A 21,396-nucleotide genomic window follows, 5' to 3' on the forward strand; every position below is an offset into this window, starting at 1 on the left:
GGAGACAAATAAGAAAAATTGGGTAAAATGTTAACTTCTGGCTCAACTCTCAAGTGTGTGCATAAAAGGGATAGCACTCTCAATCTCTTATATTTGTGATGTTTCATTATTTCAAAAAAATGTATTTTTGTTGGACTGGTATAGGCTATGTTTTGTGGTGCTTTGTGGAGCCGAAACCTGCCAGAGATTTTCAACATGTCCCACAAAGTCTTTTAATATCCCCCAGTAAAAAGGTGTCAACTCGCCGCTTTCAATCAAGGGTGGATATATTCGGCTGCAGGTTATGTGTGTGGGCGACTGAAGCAACAGCAATGTTTTTACTCCATATACAACCTGTCGTGTCTGTCTGCATCACATTCAGGTCGACTGAGGCTGCTGTCAGTGAAGAGACTGCTTTATCTGCCCCCGTTATGAGGCAGGGAGCAACACATGCAGAGCAATACTGGCATCAGACAATACAGTCCTACAGAAATAACTGAGAAACATAATTATAGGAATTACACATTGCATAAGTGAGATGTATACATATGCTAGAGGGCAGACGCAAATACATACACCTACATGTTTTGGCTTGCACTTCCTCAACATTTATTTTGAGAAGTTGTGAGAGTGATTAAAGCATTTTATTTAATGTGTCCGTTTTGTGTTAAATGTGGCTTAAATTGTGGAGAAATTGTCACAGGTACTTATGGCTTGTGTTTCTTTTTTTTTTAAACATGATTCGATCAGTTGTTGTACCTGCATATTTTCAGTTCACATCCATGGTCTGGTAATGATAAATGGCAAACTTATTGTATATTTAAGTGCAGGTGAATTAATGCTTTTTTCCTTTTAGTACTGTACATTAATAGGTAGCTAGAGAAAAATATTACCACACTATACAAAAACAAACCAGGTACAAGTCTATGTCTCTGTTCCATTCTCACACCATTTCTGAGTGCAGTTGTGCCATCATCAGGAAAGCTCTGACATTTTGGCAAACTTTCTGTGCTTTCATAAAAAAGACAAATTCAAGTTTTTAGCTTTAGCTTAATTCTTAGCCTGACCACTGCAAGCAGGAAAGGCTAGCCTCCAACAAAAGAGGAAAATGATACCTTTAGAGAGTTATAAAATTGTATTTTTTTGTCATGTTGTAAATTGTTAGTTCACAAATAGCCAGCAACACATCCAAGAATCACAAAGGGTTCTGTTTCGAGTCAGGAAAGTGTGTGAAGTAGGAAACTAAACTGTGAGGTTAGGATTTCTGAGATTTTGTGTGTGGTGAGCAAACCAAGCTGTTGTTGGTCGATAATTAGCTCCAATGGGTAAGGTAGCTTCTCGATACACCACAATGTGTTGGTCTCTATTAAAACCAGTCTATAAAACTAGAAGATACCAACTTGTGCAGGTATGAAAGCAAACAAGGATATTTCAGAAACTGTAACAGTATTAGTTGAAGCTCTGTAAAGTTTCTGGTAGAGTAGCTAGCACTGCTGGAAATATCTTACTGTGAGAAAACATTGTTTTCCCAGTTACTTGTGGTAATAAAGAAAATTACAAAACCCAACAAAATGGCCAAAGTACATTGCTAATGGCTGTTTTTAACAGTGGAAAAGTATTTTCATTTAATGAACAAGCTCATTTACTTTTGTGACCAGTCTGATAGCATTTTCATCTCTTCATGACTTTTTAAAAGTAACCATTAACAACCATTTAATATACACACCATACTGTAAAAAAGAGCACTGTAATCAAAGTATCTATCTGTTAGAAAGTCTGTTCATTTAACTGCAGTGTGTGTGAACAAATTGTAAAGCTTTGTTCCTCTTCCTCTTGCCTTCTGCTCTGCAAAGCAAAGGACATCTGTGTATCTGTGTGCATGAAAGCGAGCCCTGAGCTCAGGTTTTTTTTGTGTGTGTCTTACCACATGGCGTGCATGTATGTAGGGGGAAGACGTGGACTGCTGACCGGTGTGCAGTTGTATGACCTCATTATCCTCTCTGCTAACAGGAAATTGCGGAACAAGCTGGCCACCAGCAGGTCCTGACGAAACAACTTCTGGAACAAATCTACAGACAGAGACAGAAGAGAAATTATCCATCACGTCAGAGACATAAAAGGGGCATCCAATTAATAAATTAACACAAAGACAGGATTACAAGTGAGGAAAATAGGGCACTGAATGAGTGAATGAAAAAAAAAAAAATCAAACTAGAAAAAAGAATGCTTACAGAATATACAGGACAGTGATATGCAGATTAAAGCGTTGGGTCGCGGTCACATTTTCATCTTTTCATCAGCTCATTAATGTATTCACTAATTCACTTTAATGGGGCCGGGCCAATCCCATGCCAATCTCTGGCTTATGATTATGATTCCTCTGTTTGTGTGTGAGAGACGGTGTGTGTGTGTGTGTGTGAATGCGTCGGGGATATTTTATGATAGATAGTGTCTGACAACTCCTGTGCCAGCTGTTAGTGTTCAGCTGTTTAAATGTTGAAGTGTTTGTGTTAGTGTGTATAAGTCTGAGACGAAAGTGTGTGTGTGTGTGTGTGTGTGAGAGAGAGATTTGGATTAGGTGTGCAGTGCCTTCATTACAGGGATTCTCTCTGATGTGGGCTGCTTCATTAACAGCAGAGCCCTGGGGGTTTAAAAGGCTTTGGCAGCCATCAGCATTGTCACATTGCTATTCTAGCTGGGATACAGTGTGTCTCAAGGGAGTCTGAGTGTGTGTGTCTGTGTGTGTGTGTGTCTGTGTGTGTGTGTGTGTGTGTGTGTGTTTCATACTAGGGCAGGACAGGACAGCTGAGCAATGAGAGAAGTTATGTGCGCTGCATGCAAAAGGTAAATACATGTCAAAAAAGATCATGTGTGTATATTCTCATGTGGTCAACTGAGTGTGTGGGGCAGCATATGTGTACTCACTATGTGTATGCATGTGTTGTCACCATACTGTACAGAGTATTGCTTGAGTGTGTCTTTGTGTGTGTATGTATACTTGCTTTTACTGTACGGTTGCCAAATTCTGGTTAAAATGATATCCCCAATTACTGTGCTACACTCAAAACACAATTAATCTCCATTTGAGGAGCAAACCTGCACTAACTGAACTTCTGGCATTTTATTTCATCATCTACACTGTTTTCAACAACTAAGGATGTTCTTAAAGTTTTAGTATTGCTGATGCTTCACTAAAGTGCTGTTTTTATTAAATGCCATTATTTGGGCTCTCAGTGGGCAGAATCATTGTCATGTTCAAATAAGGATTTTACATGTCAGTGTAGCAGAGATGTCTTCACAAGTTTGTCTTTCCTCCACTTCATTTTGCCAGATTTCTTTTTAGCAATGTCAAAATGCTCCCAGATCTCACTAATTAACTTGGGGAGTACATTGTTACCATAACCAACAGAAATGATGTCCAAAACTACATTAGAAAAGCCCGAAGTTGTAATAACGTGGAATTATTCTGCAATATTGGTAACTATGGTAAATAAAATGGTGCATCCCTGGTGTATGCCTGCTTGTGTAAAGCCTCACCTCTGGGCAGCACGTTCCAGGCGATGGTGTCGGTGATGGCTGTGAAGATCCAGTTGAGCTCTCCAAGGGGAGTGCGCCTGTCGTTGAGCCTGCCAGGGATCCTGCACCACACACAACACAACACAGATGGCACTGTGTCAGCCGCGCTCACTGTATGTCACATAGTTGACTCAGAGCACAAAGTGGCAACTGCTCAGTACTATCATCACAACACATCTGAAGACATTTACATTTACAGGCTCTTACACATAGAGACTAACAATGAGTGCAAGCGCAGTTTGAATATTTATGTGCGCTTTTACATTCATATGTGCAGAGGAGCTACTATAGGCTGCAAACTAAGATGCAGAACAGCAGACACAAGCAGAGAAAACTGTAGTTCTGCACAGATTAAATGGGAGATTTACATATACAGTAGAGTTGTTTCAGGTGATGTAATGTAACAGCTTCATCTGGGCTTTCTCAACAGAATTAAGCAGACAGGAATACATTTGTGTAATGATTCGTCCTGGACATTGGAAATCTTAGCAGTCACATCTGTAGGGTTTCCCCGCATACATCTGATTGTTGAGGAGTTTGGCTGCACCAGCTAAACTGTAGAACAGTTCCACCAACTCCATGAGAAATATGAAATTTTTAGAAAATAACATCTCAGAAACCAAGAGGGAAAAAGCAAAGGCACCATTTCACAGAAAGGCTGCATGTTTATGTAAAGCTATTGTTTAGACTCTCACCCTGTAAACTTATCTTAAGAGCACCAGCTGCCAGGTCAGCAAACAGCAGTCAGTACTTCTTTCTATTCCCCAATTGGCTGATAATCTTAATAGTCTTATGGGGAATCTATTTTGATTATAATTTATGGCACTTTGCTAGTTAGCCACACTTTGGAATATTGACCATATCCCATACCTCTTTTATCCAAGGTATTTTAATCTTTTCATTTTAATTGCTGGTTTATTTTGTCATCCAAAGAAGAGGAATCACTTGCAAGGCGTTGTCAACCTCAGCTCTAAAACTGTTGGTAAAACACACAGATCTTTAAACAGGCCCTCAAAATGATCATATCAAGGAGGTGGAAGAGATGATCAGTTTATTCTCTGTATAGATTAATAATTGAAATAAAGAAATAAAACAAGCTGCTGTGTGTGGCTAGTAGCTGCATGATATTAAAAATGGACACTTTGTCCTTTAAAAAAGCCAAGAAATAACTGTGTAAATGGGCAGATAAAGATACAACTCAGACAGACAGTACAGGACAGTAAAAGCTTACGGATAAAGACAAGACCACCTAAACATCATCATGTTTGATGATTTCCATATTGAACATAATGTACCAGATTGACCAACACCTCTGGCAACAGTGTAGAGATGGACATGAAACATGGGGGGAGAAAGAGAATGACATGAAACTGAAATTTAACAGGGAGACTACGGTTATGTGGTATGCACCTTAACCATTAGGCTACCAGTATGTCTTTTGTATAATTCTTCAATGGATTTCCAAAGAGCCAATGACAATACATCTGACAATACAAGCTGTTGTGTTATTGTTATTCTCCTCCTTATGTGCCAATACTATCTTATGCTTTAGTTCAAATGTGCCATTATCACCCCCACAACTTTTGTTAAATTTGCAATGATGGCACACTACTGTATTAAACGTGATTTTATTACATTACGATGATTATATAAATTTCTTTTGAACATACATATTTCTTGTCTTGATTGTAGTGAAAGAACATCTCATTACTGAGTTGAACATTCAGCAGTTGCCCAATGATATCAGAAGTATAGAAGCATCTTTTCTTAGTCTTGACCAACCCGTGGCACACTCCTTTCAAGTAGCTAACATGAGCGTGCTCAGACTTGCTTACAGCATCTCCTCTGACACCTTGCATCTTTTAAATGGAGAATATCAACTTCTGCCCTCTAATAGGTGATTTAGAGTCCCTCAATTTATATGCAGCATGCTGAAGAATTCAGTCTATCCTGTTTCTAAACCAAGATCGGTGTGCTGCTGAGATCTAAATCCAGAGGATATCATGTGATATGTATGACTGTCATGACCGTTTGATGTGTTTTGTACATCTATGAAAAGTGTCATACGTGTAACTGTGTGTCTCATCTGTGTGTCACTACATCACTACAGTACAGTATGTATGTGTATCTGTAATGTGCAGAGGAACTTGAGGCATGTAAACCGATGCATCATACATCCATTTTCACAGAAACTCCTCTGCTTATAGTCTGGCACTCGAAATCGGAGAGGAGTGATTCTATGACCGGAGAGTGGGAGCACCATGGAAATGAGAGTGGGGAAATCTCTTCCAGACAAAGCCCAAGATGGTTTGACAGTAATCACTGTAGCAAATCCGAGAAAATTACCTTTACCACACCTAGCTGTCTGCCTTTTAATGAACACTGTGTAAAGCAGTGAGAGAAGACAGGGAATGAAGGCAAACACTGGCTGGCTCACAGATATTACAGTTAATGTGAGCATGTGAGTCATTTGTGTCTGAGGGAAGAAAAAGAAAGGAATATGCTTTAATTTAATGGGAAAAAATGTAATGAGAAGTGAAGATAAATGAGATAAATCACTGCTAAGCACTTTTAAAACTAAGTATAACAGCTAGCAATGCTACATCCAGGCAAGAATGTATTTCATTGTCTGAAAGCAGGCTTGGTAGATCATTTGTGTTGGCGACAGACATTGGACCAACAGATCATACTGTAGCTCAAATGTAACGGCTCCTGTACACTGTGTGATTTCAGGCTATCGCAGATGAAAGTTGTCTATGTGAGAGAAATGTGGTGAAATCTCTAGTCAGTAATCCAATATGGTGCTCCTACTGTCAGACAGTCTACAGACAACTAATTTTGAGCTTTGGTGACCAAAGACAGTCTGCATTACAATTCTGATGTGTCAGAAATGTACAGAAGCACCAAAAGCCAACAATCTGACCTTTGCTACAACATATACTGAATGGTTACCATGTCAATCTGACATGTCTCAAAGCTGATATCATACAGTCTGACAAAAATTGCAACCAAGATTCAGGACCCTTCTCTGGCCAATTGTGATTTTTTTGTGCTACAGCAATTTCTGGTCTCATATTATGTTACATAATGGACCACCATGTCCAGTGGTCATCATGTTTTCTATGCGTAATGATACGTTATTGTAAATGGAATCATAAAGATTATTAATTATAAAGATTCCATTTACATTTACATTACATTAACACAGTAGCTACATCAACCATTATAAAAACCTGTAGTAACATAAATAGAATAAAAATTGTTTTCTATTGTTTCAGCTGTGTCTTCACATTAAAAACCAAAACCTTGGCATGTTTTAAACAACCTATAAGGCTGTGTAAGAAGTGCCAGTTTCACTGTGATAAACATGGTGGGTTGACACACTCAGTGATAATATTCAGTACTAAAAAATTTCCCCAATACCACACTGTTTCATGTGTGCCCCATGATATAATCATCTTGTTATCTCAAGATAGTAATTTTTGTTTTACTGAGATAGTTAGCTCTTTAACTCGAGGGTTAATTAATGAGATAATTGACCCTTTATCACAAGAAAACAACTCTGTTGTCTGAGATAAGTTAATTAAAGGGGACTTATTATGCTTTTCCTTATTTTTTTTCATATACAGTATATAATGTTACAATGTCGGATGTTAATATTTTCCCTGTGAGCAAAAAGCACCGACTCCAGACTGCTCTGAACGCTCAGCTTCATCAAACATCATCACTGTGACTGTTTCTGCTGGTACTATTCCTCCCTGAATTATTCCTGACTGATCCGCAGAACAAACTGCTCCAAATATCTCCATATGTTGTTGTGTCGACCGGTTTTTATTGCAGAATAGCAGCCGCCAACGAAGCTCTGCTAATTCAGTGAGGAGGTTTCATTTCCTCTAAATTCACAATAAAAGTCTCCCGTTATTTTGTCACTTAAAAGCATTTAATATGAAGCAGTAAAGGAGGAAATGCTGGGTTTTCATCAGCAGTAACTTAACGTGACTCTAATACGGCTGCCCCTCGCTAGGCTTCCTGAAGCTGGGGGGGTCTTAATGAGCTAAGACTGCCCGTTAAGAGACAGAGGCTGAACTGAAGGGCTGCATAAAGGGCTAATATAAGATAAATAAGGAGTTTTTTGACCTGTGAATCATGCTAAACTACTCTAGTCCTGCAATAAAAATATAGAGCTGGAAATGAGCATAATAGGTCCCCTTTAACTTGTGGTTTTGTGATAACAGGACATAAAAACATAACTAATCAAAATCACTCTTGGCCTCTTTAATCATGTGGGAATGCAAAATTTGGAGGGAAAAATAAAAAAAGCTTAGCATGACAAGCTCAAAAACATAGTTATATTTACTTCACTGACACTGACATCCTGAAGTATTTTCTCCCAATTCTCTCCCTGCCCCACAAATATCATCACCCACTGTCACTTCTAAACATTTCTTTTCCACTGTGGAGCACTGCCAAGAGCATGTTTTGTATCTTCAGATGGAAGAATGAAATATAGTTAGCATTATCTGACAATAAATGACACACTATATAATAATACATAACTTACTCAGTGCTTATCAATTTAAAGAAACCTTTAGAGTACATTCATAATGTCTAATCATCACCAAAGTTTGGCTGCTGGCATGTAAAGTCAATCAGTGTGCAATAAATGACTTATAACTACACACAGAGCATCTGAACTTTTCCTGACCTAAACCTCCTGTATCCACCTCTAAGTGACAAATAATTGCAGCTGTGAAGCTCCTGGCAGGTATAAGCCCACTGTATAACTGTGAGGGCTGGCAAGCTCCTGAGCACTTTGAGTGCTTGCCAAAGGTGGTTGGCAAGTCAGCACTAAGGATGAACACTCAGTAGTTCATATCTTTCTCACTATCCAGTGTAATATATGTGAGGAGGGAAAAAGACAGTGTATTGGTGGGTGAGTGGACAGATAAAAGAATGAACCACTGAACAGGCTGGAGAAATGCCCTCAAAGGTGTTTAGGTTTGTGTCATTGATCAAAATAATTGTTTTACCTATTTATTCTGTGCTGTATTATCCTGTTTCTTCACATACAAGTAAACCTCTTTTTTATTTTTTATTTAGTGAAGCACCTTGTTATTTGAGGAGTGCTATGCTATGAGTGGCTATGTACTGTTGTACGTTTGTTTTTAGTTACTTGGATTGTGAATCTAAGATGCACAAATACAAAAATGTTTAGTTTGCTGGACAGATTGTGAAGTTTACTCACACGTCAGAGCAGAAAATACATACCGTTTGATCACATGTTAGGCCATGTTCAACCCAACATCAGGACTTGGTTAAAAAAATTCATCCAGGGGTTAAGGTACTAACCCATGGCCTGCAACATCCTCTGTTTATGTTTGGCAAGAGTGATTTTTTGCATGTTGTTTCCTATCTCTCTCTCCTCTCATTTCCTGTCATTTTTCTATTTTCAACGATCTACTAGGATCTACATTAAATATGTAATATGTTCTTGACCAGTGAAGGTCTTGTCAACTTTGTTATGTGCATATAACACAATAACATAAATACAGAGGGACACAACTTACTTTCCAAACAACTACAACAACAATACAAACACCTACAATACTCTACCCCAAATTTTATAAAAACAGTAGCCCCTAACATTAATCACTATTTTACAAAGCCTTGAAATGGAAGGTGGTGGTGGATGTGGCCTTGGTTGCTGCTCCATAGCAGACTCTTCTCTCTAACATCTCTGTGGAACATGGGCATGAAGTACATCCTCACAGGATCAATAAAGTTTCTCAACAGTATTATTAATGCTGAGGTGCCATCACAGCGATATGATTCCTTCAATATAAAGCCCAACTCCAGAGACCCCCCGGTGAATGGAGCACAGCTGGGTTTCAGACAATGAGGAGGCAGCCCTGTCCACTGGGGGGGAGACTCACTGTGTAGAACTCAGAGAGAGGCTGTGAATAGAGATCAACTCACGACACTTGTGTCAGCCATGTAAGATGAAAGAGAAGGGATGAGTGTGTGAAGGAGAGACTGGTGTATGTGCGACTGAGCATGAGGGAAGACAGTGAGAGATACTGTAGCTTGAGAGGGATCGAGCGAGTAGACATGTGAGTGTATCGCAATCAGGTAAAATCCACATGCGCTCTACGTCGTGACTGTCTTATCTAAAAGGCTATTGTGAGTGGATACAGCCAGAATGTGTGTTGGATGTATGTGGGAAGCAGAGACAGAAGGGTGCACAGATGGAGAAGAGACAGAGGAATTATCAAATTAATAAACAAATCAACAGCATACAAATACTCAATGCTGACATTATGCTGAAAACATTTTCCAAAAAAATGTCTAATATTACAAGGACGATGAGTGTTTGTTCGATACGATGAGTGTTTGTTCGATACGTTCCTTCCAACTGTGTATGGCCTTTAGAAGCTATGAATACATGCCCAATGAGTGTTCACAGAGTGTGATGCCCATTAGCTGTTTGCTCATGCTCATGTCCATGTGTGCAATCAGGACACACACACAACAAAATGATGACAAAGGAAAAATGCTCCTTTGAATACTATCTGAGACACATTTTCAAGGCTTAACAATAATGAGCTGCCCTGCATTTCTTTGTTGAAGCCTCCGAAGAAAAGCAACGTGGTTCGATTTTTGTGTTGTTGTTGCTAAGATACCACAAATTTAGCTGACAACTATCTGCCATTTCTTTGTTAGGTGTCCTACAGTTACATTATCATTTCAAACTACAGGAATGATAGACAGTACAGATAAAAATAAGGCTGTCAGAAACTCAACGTACAGCACAGATTAGCTGTCAGTAAAGACAATGAAAGAGAAAGACAACATCTTCCAAAAAAATTAAGCACAGACACTGAAAAATGTGAATTTACTACAATACATCCTCTACAACAAGTTGTTCATGCTGAAAAATATCAATTTGTGATTCTCTGTGTATTCCAGAAGTGTTTGTGGTTCCTCCTTTTGTTGTACAGCATGCTTTTGTCAAACTTGTCAACACCCTCTTCAGTTAGTGAAGTTTTCTGCTGCTCATTCCTTCTTGCACTAGAAGTATCTGGATATTTGATGTCACATTGCGCACTTTTAGCCAAGGATCATAATAATATAATCCCAGAATTTAAAGTTACAATGCCAAAATCTGTGTTTTAAGTGTGAATTGTTTCTTATAGTACTAAAAATGTACAACTTTTGGAAATATCTGGCTCTGCAGTTGCTAAATTCTCCGCTACGTTCACCAGCTGGTCACTTACATTGTCTGTCTACTGTTTGCTGATGAGCAGGTAACGCTGGTAAGCTTAGAGTCATGTTGTGACTGGAAAAGTGGTTGATAAGATCGGAGTCTGTGGTGCAGAAAACCAAAACAATTCGCTAAAAGAGGCCAAAAGAGGCTAAAAAGCCCAGCAGGGCTAAGGGGAACTGTAGAGTCGGGTGGCAATGCTCTGTGGGTTCAGCAATACAAGCATCACCTTTTTCATTACAAATAGTCATTAGATTGATTGTTAATATGAAATGATTTATAAGCACAGCTTTAATAACATCTGAATTCATAAATTTGAATCATCTTCACGACACTTCTAGTCACACAAAGTGCTATTTCTGTGATATTTCCTGTTTTGATGAAGCGTCCCTTGAAAAATGCTCGACTTTGGCACTTGACTTTAGTTAGAATGCTGGCCCAGCCTCATAGAACAGAGAGGTGAGGCGGCGAATTAGTTACGTGCCATTTATCTTTTATGAGCTCTGAGGCCATCCATTATTTAACTCCGGCGGACATCAGCTGAGTCAACATTTAGCCCGCTGTACAACACGCTGGACATGCAATGAAGAAAAAGAGCAACTTAAGCATCAGGGATCCCCATGCTCATGTTCAGGGCAGCTGAAACCTTCAAGACCAAGAAGAAAAGCCCCTCTGTGCCATTAAAATTACTTTTCTCTTAATACTTAATTTGTGCATTTTAGTGTATTAGAGCATTTATTTTATTATTTTATTGTATTTAAAGAGACCATATTATACCCCTTTTCCACAAGTTAACATAGTTCCCTGGGGTCTTAATAAAATGAATCTGACATGCTTTGGTCAAAATACAACAAGGGTCAAGCACCACTGCAGCCTTCTTATCCTGTCTAAACAGCTCCTTTCAGAACGGCCAGTTTAAGTGTAAATCAACTTAGATTTTGCTGTGATTTAATTGCAATAAACAGATCAAAAGGATGCCAAAATAACTACATCATGATGTCCATTTGTAAAAGGCTTGAATTCATCCTTTGTCAAGTTTGTCCGCAAGAAGACACGCAAACAACTGTTAAAATGCTTGTTTTTTGAACAAAGTTCAGATTGATCAGAGCTATGTTAACATTGTAGCTGCTCCATCCATTCTCAAAATAATGTAATCTAAAGGCGTAAATACGGCAGTAACGTTATTGTTTATACATATAGATATCTACATACTGTGTAACTTTAAAATTACATAAACTCACCGGCAATTAAGATGTCTATTACTGATGACATCAGCAGAGGTGGTGCCTCGGCAAGCAGCGGCTCTGTCCCCCGGTCCAGCCCCACAATACGCCATATTTTTCACCCTTAGTTTAGTTTAGCCTAGCTTAGCCCCATGTGATGTCAGAAGGGGCATCAAATCTGAATGGCTTGTTGAATTACATGAGTACAGAGAAAGCCAGCCCACACTAAACTGACTGGGTGGTCTTACTTCACAGCTTGTGTGTTAATAGGCACATCGGAGACCCAAATACATACACACAAGCACTGAAAAAGTGAGTTTTTCATTATATGGCCCCTTTAAATGTTAATTTTCTCCTGATGGAACATAACGCAGACTTTTTTGTAATTCTTGATGTTTTTTTGTTTTTTTTAGATTAATTTTCACCATCAATATTTTTCTTTTTTACATCAATTCAAGGTCATGTATCTTACTGAGTATCTACCGGTTTTCAATATTGTTTGGAATCAACATTTGAAATCCAATTTCAGGAGAGCGTGAAGAGCAAGAACTCTTTCTCTTAACCTTAGTGGCTTGTTATTAGTATACAATCCTGATGTGTTTATGTCTGAATCAGACAGCTGACACTGTGATACTAGAGCAGAGCACAGGATCTTATAAAACATAGCAGAATAGCCGGGGTATGACTGGTTCACCTCGCAGTCTCAAGGAATTTTTTCGTTGAAGTGAAACAGTTTTTCAGTAGTCGTGGCAGTACATTTTGAGAAGCCGTTATAGGCCTTGAACCTACAATGTAGTGGAATTATACTGAGTGTTTCTTTCGCATGCATTGGTTTAGAGCTGACTTCATCCAAGCACTGCCAATGATGGTTAGTGACTGTAGCTTTGTATTCAGATCACAGTTTGTTTGTCTTTGACAGGAACCATTTTGAATTTCATTCTAAGGTGACAGACTGACTCTAAAACCGTTGTTAAACTGTGACGTCTTTGATGTTTCTGTTCAGTGCTTCACTAATGCTGAACAGGAGAGATCAGGTGAGAATGCATTTCCCAACACCGTTTCTGACGTAAACTAGTGTGACGTTTGTGGGTGTTAAAACTCTCCTTACAGCCAGCGGGTCATAAATTACTTTTTCCTCTGCACAGAAGCCCATTCTTTATTCTGTCAAAACAAGTGATAAAAGATGAAGAGAACATAAGAGCTTGAGCATGAATGGAGAGCTTCAGAGTTGTCAAACCCACCAACTGATGCTGGTGAGGTTGAGAAGGGAGAATTCAGAAAATGAGTGAAAGACAAATGGAAAAAGGCCTTATTTCTTCAAAGGTGTTTGTCATCGCTCTAGTGGTTTCCCATCCTGCCTTGGGAGCCACTAGGCAGTAGCTATACCTACAGTACTTGAGCATTTCCTGTGTAATACTTATCGACTGGAGAGAAGTGGGGTTTGACAGGAGAAGAAAAGCAATAGGGGAAATGATGTGGAGAAATAACAAGATGAAAGAAAAACTGGAAGCAAGTGAATGAGATTAATAATTAGAAAGATAATTAAATGGTAATAGAAGGAAGAACAATGTCAAAGATGATGTGGAGAGGTGAAAAAGGTGAAAGTTGTGGATAATCCTTATTTATCATGTAGAAACATGGGAAACAAATCAATAGTTGTGAGTCACCCGCCCAAAAATGATCCAGCTACTAGTCTGCACCTCTCTATGTGCAATTACTGCGACTCTGAAAAGGCCTTAACACAATGGGTAGATGCATCACTTCTACTTCAAGATATTATATGTGACACATGAAGAAATAAATGAAAAGTGAAGTGTGAGCCAAATCCTTCCTCATTCATTAGACTAGAACACAGAAAAATACAACTAAAGAACAGACACTAACAAAAAAAATTCCAGAGATAATGGAAATTCTTAAATAAAGTGCATTAGTTAAATACAACAACAGAGTGATCCCATACTCACCAATCCGCTGCTAGAAATTTTCATTCAATTATTAATTTCAATTGCTTCTCCTTTGCCATTACTTGGATCAGTGTTAAGGTGCTATCAATGAAACTCAATGCTGTCGGTAGATGTTTTAAAGTAAAGGTCTACTGCAAAAGGAGCTGATTATGCTAAACATCAGTGCAGGAAGGTTTAGATTTCATTAACAGAAGCTAAATACCGAACAAAAAAAACAACAAAGTACAAGTGACTGGAATTAATTACTGAGAGAGAAAGGTTGATTAGTAAGTATAAAATGTCTTTGTTGCTGTGTTGCTGTGGAAGTGTACATTATTCTCAATTTATGAAGATGATGGGTAAACATGGAGGAAACGTTGATTTGGCATTAACAGTAAATGGCAACAACAGCAAATTAAAAGGCAGCAGATCAAAAATGAGGAAGGCCTCTTATATTCTATACATATATAGATACTATGAACATCTGAAATGAACACATGTCTCTAATATAAACTTATTTCATATAAAAGTTCTGGCATCCTTCTACAGTTTAGATAAATGAGGCTACAATTTGAGAATTTGCAGTAATATCAAAACTACTTCTGTTCACTTGACTGAGGTGAGGGATTAGAAGTATTTTCTCCAAACTAGAGCAGGTAAAATGTAAGTTTTGGCAGAAAAATAAAAGTGCGTCATTTTGGGACAGCTCCTGCTAACAGGAGTCGGAAGCGCCACAAACACACACACAGAAACAAAGACACATACAGACACACCTGAAAACAACTCTCGAAGACACACAGGACATAGAGGAGCAGATAAGCTCACAATGTCTCTGCACAAACCCTCAGCCAAAAACTAATTAAAGTCTAGTGGAAGATACAGATGCGCGGGTACTGTTCGTGCATGTGTGTTTGTGTACGAGCCCTAACAACCTGTGTCGTGTAGGCTGAAATCATAGCTTGATCAGGTGAAGAAAAACGATTATTTAACTTTAACAAACAGACTGAGAATCATCGTAAAGAGCCTGTTGAGACACTCTTCAACTTTGGCGCTTGGAGGTGTTTTCCAACAACATATATTTTTTCTGCTTTTAAGTCACTTACTATTTCTAAATCTAAGTCTCCTCAGTTTATGGGCGTCATTTAACTCTCCCCCGCACGTAAGGGGAAGAAAAGAAAAGCCACCCCCGATGGTTCTGTGAAACTACTAAAACTTTAAAACTTTATAGATATGACATCCATATTGAGCACCAATATCAATCTGAGAGTGTGTGCCTAAGAGCGAGAGATGTTCCATGCTCAGACGGTCGGCACCCGCAGGTTTATTGAAGAAATGTGGAGCTTTAAATCTGCCAAACTACTGCTGCTTTGGCTGTGAGGGGGAAACAAAGGCAGAGAATTATACCTGCAGGATGGAACAACAAAGAGAGGGCTGACAATAAGGAGGAGACAGTAAGAGACACAGACAGGAAGACAGGCAAAGAGAGAGAGACAGACATGAAGAAAACAGAATAATGATCTCTCTAGACTGTGCCCTCCTGAGAGAGAGAGAGAGAGAGAGAGAGAGAGAGACAGTGAGAGGGAAAGAGCGGCGACAGAGTGATTTGTTTGTGTGTGTGTTTTTAATATGGCTGTGGAGTGCCACTTACTTCTCGATGAGGTCTAACGTCACCCCTGGCACCAACTTGGCACTCTTCTGCATACAAAACCTTGAAAAAAAAAAAAAAAAAAAACAGACAGGGAAAAGTTGCTGATGAGGGTTGGGAGGAGAACAAGAGGTGCTCAAAGACTAGACAAAGCAATAAAAACGTTTGGCCTCTACAGTACAGATTTTATGACCTACAAGAGAAACAATCAACGGGTAAAACACTCGAATGAAAAACGAGAGCTTCAAACATTACAACCACTGAGCACTTTGATAAGTGTATTTTGGCTGAATTAGAGTCAAAGGGGAGGGGGGCGGGCAGCGGGAGACACAGTCATATTTCTGAAATGTCTGGCATGGGGGTTATTGTTTACTGTGCCTGGTTAGCTCCGACAGGTCGGGCCAGCTGTAAGTAACAGCAGGTTGGCAGTCAGAGGCTCGACAGACGTGAGCGGAGGCGCTGGAGCTCACAGCGAGTTGTCAAACACCTGGAGGAGAGCAGGTGTGTCTGTGTGTGTGCATCAACTGCAAGGAACATAATATGAAGTAAGGTGACACTACATTGCCTTAAATTTTAAGTAAACTGATGTAGTACTGAATAGTTGGTTTAATATGCTCATTAGTTGTTGCAGTGCAAAACTCACTAGGTCAACCTGACATAACTTCTTATAATTAAAGATATATTGATGCAATTATTTTATTTTATTGCCACTAAACTAAACATATAGTACCAGTCTAAAGTTTGGATACAGACTTTTGGACCCTACTGTATGAGTGAGTGTGTGCTGTACGAAAGTTTTAGGCACTAAAAATAAAGTGAGAATACTTACAAAAATATTGCTATAAATTGTTTTAATTTATCAGTTAACTTCTTACAAAGTTGAGTAAACAGCGGAAACCTAAATGAAATCAATATTTGCTGTGAGCAGCTTTGCCTTTAAAACAGCAGCAGTTCTCCTTGGTTCACTTTAACACAGTTTTTCATGGTAACTTGCAGGTAGGTTGTTGTAACCATCCTGGAGAAAGAATGTTCTTCTGTGGATTTATTATTTAGGTCATCTCAGGTGCTTCTTCATGTAATCCCAGATTGACTCCATGATGTTGAGATCAGGGCTCTGTGGGGGCCATACCATACCATCTGTTGCAGGACTCATCATTCTTCTTGTTGCTGAAAATAGTTCTTTATGACTCTAGCTGTATGCTTGGGGTCATTGTCATGTCATGAATAAATTATGGACCGATCAGACACCTCCCTGATAGTATTGCATAATGGATAAGAATCGAAACATCTAGGGTGCCTAAAACTTTTGCACAGTAATATATATATATGTATATGTACACACACACATCCTGTAGCTTTGAAATGTAGTTTTGAAAAGCTGCCAGCTTACTCCTTCGCAGTAGTGTTGTTTTACGTTCATTTACAGCTGCCTCTGCCAGCTGCAGAAACAGTTGACCAATCATATCAGAGCTTTGAAGATGGGATTAGAAATGGGGATACCGTCTTCCTACATAGCTACCTAGCTACATCCATGAAAAATACTGTGGTTACAGAAAAGCCCATGAAAGGGACTGTAGCTGAAGAGGTTGTTTTAAGTTCACATACAGAAATACAACTCTTATTGGCTTATCAGTTGGCATATTTCTTCAATCAGCATGATAAATGTGAAGTTAACTGCTCCCAGCAAATGCTACCACAGCTTCTATGTGAGCTGCACTGGATCCATCACTCACCCAACCAGAAATCTACCAACGTGAACCAGGGCTTGACAATTAATCGAAAAGTAACCAAAATCAACATTATGACTCCCAATTTTAGTCATATTGATATGTTCGATATATTCATTCCTTCATACAGAATGTCCACCTGCAGTTCAAAATGATGTAATTAACCATATTTGTGATCACAAAATGACGCATGCAGCTGGAGGAGGGTGCAGATGAGAACAAGCTGGTTAAAAAAAAAAGTTTTGTTGGTTATATGGAAACATGTTGGTTTCATTCAACACGATACAGGACGGAGCAAAGCCAAATGGAAATAAAGCTGGAAAATAGCAGAGTAGTGCAGTTTCTTTGGGAAATTACTAGGCTATTTTTGCAGAGGACTGCAGCTGTAGGCAGCAATTGCAGTGGATTCCAGTGGTGAGCAGGTTGTCGAAGATTAAAAGCTTCCTCTGGGAAGAAGCAAGCTACAAACCTTTCAGAGCCACCTTTCAAACATTTTCTGTGGAGTATTGCTGTTGAGTAATATTCAAACTACTCATTATTAAGGTTTTGTCTATATTTAAAACAGCAGTTAACAGTTAACACATGATCCCAAGATCACCTCACTACCACATGCAGCTGCTTTCCCGTCTCAGAACGGGTCATATGAATTATTATATTAGCAGAACAACTGAGGTTTGGAACATGAGGGATTAAGAAGAGTCTAAATCAGAGCTCCTGGTTACAAATAAACCTCACTAATAAACAGGATTTTCCATATTTACAATTTAAATGATTTCATAGAACAGTGTGATATATCTCATGATTATTTTAGGTCAATGACGGATCAGATTAGATTTGAGATCACCCAGCACAGAGACGTTCACTTGGGACAGGAAGGCTGATTGAAGGAGTAATGAGCTGAAGAAGACAGCCTGCTCTGTGGGGACCAGAAGAGACACTCTGCCCCCATCCCGCTCCTCCTCCACCCTCCCCACTCTGGGAGCAGTACAGTAGTTTCCTCACACAAGATCCACTTCATTTCCCTCCTCAAAGTTTAATATGTACACGCTCACTCCCACCCTCTCCTCTCATTGCCCACACACTCACTTTGTCTTATTCAGCGAACCAATTAAAGTTTGGCCACATTGCTCTCTGCTCGTAATAATCCTTCAATTTCCTCTTCATCTCTGCCCTCCAGCCCTTCTGTACTTCTGTCAACTGTCTGTGATCTCTTCAGCGTAGGAACGTTTAGTTCACCAGCCATAGTTGTTATATCCCAAAGTTCCCTTACAGAAAAAAAGGTTACTTTACTTTCAAAACAGTTAGAGGTGAGGTGAGTTATACGGATACAGTGTGCCTCACCTCTACCATCCATTTTCTGGGTATCTTTTATCGGGTTTCAAATCCCTTACTCCAAGACATAACTTTCCCCACATAATTTGGTACAGACATCCATGGTTCTAAGATGATGCATCCTAATGACTTTGGTGATCCCTTGATTTTTCATCTAGTGCCACCAGCAAGTAGACGTTTTCGCTTCAAAGTGAAATATATCACAAATTTTTGGATGGATTGCTATGAAATTTGGTACAGACGTTCATGATCCTCGCCAGATAAATTTGGTGATCCCCTGACTTTTCATTTAGTGCCATCATCAGATTAGCAGGCACATCCAAATGATAAATACCAGGTGCTGGACAGGAGAATATGTGATAAACGGAAAAATAGAAAAATAGAGTCCGCACACTTGATAATGCTCCCATGAACATTTATACTAATAAATGCATTATCTGGCGTGCAGACTCGTTTTTTCTGTTTAAATTTTCACTTTGTTCAGTGTTTTGGTATATCATGAAAAACTTGTAAAAATAATGACATTCCCTTCCGTAGCTGTATTTTACGTTTAGAGCCAATAGCAAATATTATCATGCTAACGTGCTAAAATACAATCAACCGAACCAAGATTTATACTATGTAACCTAAGAAAAATTACTCTTCCTTATGACAAACCTTTAAAATCTGTTTCATGACATAAATAGGCTGACATTAGCTACTATTACAGATTACATATCTGCAAATGTGTGGCTGACAGGGAGGAAAGATGGTCACCTTGCCAAATGTAAATTTAAGTAAATAGCAGTTATATATATGTGATCCTTACACTTTCCTGTTCAGCAAAACTGACCACTGAAACAGCTCTAACTACATCAATATTTATTTATTTTTTTTTTTCAAATCATTTGGCTCAAACATTGAATAAGAGGTTGACTTGAAAATCCATAAAGAAAATGATGTCCAGCTGTTTCTGGAAATCTTTCTGATTAAAACCAAAAGCAAGTTGTCCCCATCACCTCTGACTGACTGATGTTTATTTTCCAAGTTTAAGTCATGGCTGAGATGAATTATGAAGTTATATGTTTTCCTTTGAATAGTGTTGGTGTGAATTCCCCTCCAGACATGTTTTTGGACATATAAAAAACATCTACTGGAATAATAAATTGTGCCTGACATGTTTTCCATAAAACAAGACTAGGTCAAAACCTAGTATATGGATGGACCGTATATGGTCGATGTGTGAAATTGTGGCCAGTGTGTTACAGGGATAGTCAGTGGTAGTGTCTAGAATCTGAATTCCTGGATATTAAATGTTCATCTGCAGTTTTCTGTTGTGGACTCAGTAATATTTGTTGTTAAAGTGTACTGAATTAGCATCACATGACATGGTTAAGCTACGTTTGAGTAAAAAAAGGTTATAAATGCGGTTGTAAGAACAATACTCTCCACTCATATCTTGGGATGTTTGATTTGAAAGAGAACTTATTTTAATTGTAATTATAACTATTCTAAATATCTGTTAACTGTCCCCGCTCTTTCATCTGTTTCACTCTGCATTGAGTGTTTTGTCAGAGTGATGGTTATCTGCGGTGCTTTAACTGTGCGCTCTCCCTCATGCCTCTATGTGCCTTTTTTCTGCCTCTTTCTCGGTTGATGATCATGGAGGCTGTGGTGGAAATTATAAATGAAAGTTTTGACAGCATTTTGGGCACAAATTCAGGAGTCTTATTTCTGCTTTGTTACCACGCACCTTCTGAATTCGGCAGATATTTTCCCAAGGCCAGCGAGTTTTACGCAAGACCGGAGCAACAACAGATCTGAGACAATACAGTACAAGCCTTGATAAAAGCTCCCTCCACTGACCTCACAACTCTCATTCAAATCAGACATCAAGTCTTAGAAACTAACGTATAATCTGGTGTCAGCTTGTAGAAGGCCATTGTGATTCCTGCTTTGCTGTGCAGACTAAAGATTCACTTTTATCTTGTAGATATTCAGGGTTCCATGGATTGAAACATGCATCTGCATCCCTGCTTGATCCCCCTGTTGAGTTTGTCACAGGGATTGATAGATTGATACCCACTTTATACATAATTTAATATCACTTCTTATCACACACTAGACAACACATTTTCCATTTTAATTATTTACTTTTGGTCCCTGTCTCTCATTGCTAAGCAGTAAACATATTCACTTGCTTTGTTGCATTTGTAGTTTTGATATTGAAAAAAAAATAGTGTAAGCAAGCCAGAGGGGAATTGTTACAGTTCACGTTCAGACACTGTGATCGTAAGCGCTCACAGAATCACTTTCCTCTGATCACACTGCGTGATCGGAATGAAGTTTTTTATCATTTGAGAGAGCACAATAGAGTTTTTTCATAGGCAGATTGTGAATCAAAATAACTATAAATACTGATGTCACCAAACACTGCAAGTGCTCGCCATGCCTCCTCCTCCTCTGTCCTCTCCTCTTTCCTTCCTTATCTCTCCTCTCTTCAATGCCTGCGGGGATCTTGCATCTCTCTGTTCAGGGGTTGGATGGAAACACGCTCTCCCTGATGCAACCTCTACTATATCTATGCTCTGTTTATTTTAGCCCGTCTGTCTGTTCCTGCCAGACACCATTTTGAGTTTATCATCTCTGTTTATATCTGCAGCAAACACAGACAAAAACATAAACAAAATATTTAATCAGTGGTTCAAATGAAATTCAAGAGTCAACGTGG

General features: G+C 38.9%; 1 protein-coding gene across 3 annotated transcripts in view; it reads right to left on the reverse strand.

Annotated features, from left to right (window-relative positions):
- The window catches only part of rptor (regulatory associated protein of MTOR, complex 1), a 179,817-nt gene that overhangs the window by 74,726 nt on the left and 83,695 nt on the right, over positions 1–21,396 (reverse strand). For all 3 annotated transcript variants that reach the window (XM_042427087.1, XM_042427078.1, XM_042427071.1), the window contains exons 8-10: positions 15,631–15,690; positions 3,517–3,617; positions 1,904–2,048 (exon numbers count right to left, since the gene is read on the reverse strand). In XM_042427087.1, the coding sequence (XP_042283021.1) occupies positions 1,904–2,048; positions 3,517–3,617; positions 15,631–15,690 (306 nt within the window). The remainder of the gene's footprint in view (positions 1–1,903; positions 2,049–3,516; positions 3,618–15,630; positions 15,691–21,396) is intronic.

Source organism: Thunnus maccoyii, chromosome 2, assembly GCF_910596095.1.
Source record: "Thunnus maccoyii chromosome 2, fThuMac1.1, whole genome shotgun sequence".
Lineage (NCBI taxonomy): Eukaryota > Metazoa > Chordata > Actinopteri > Scombriformes > Scombridae > Thunnus > Thunnus maccoyii.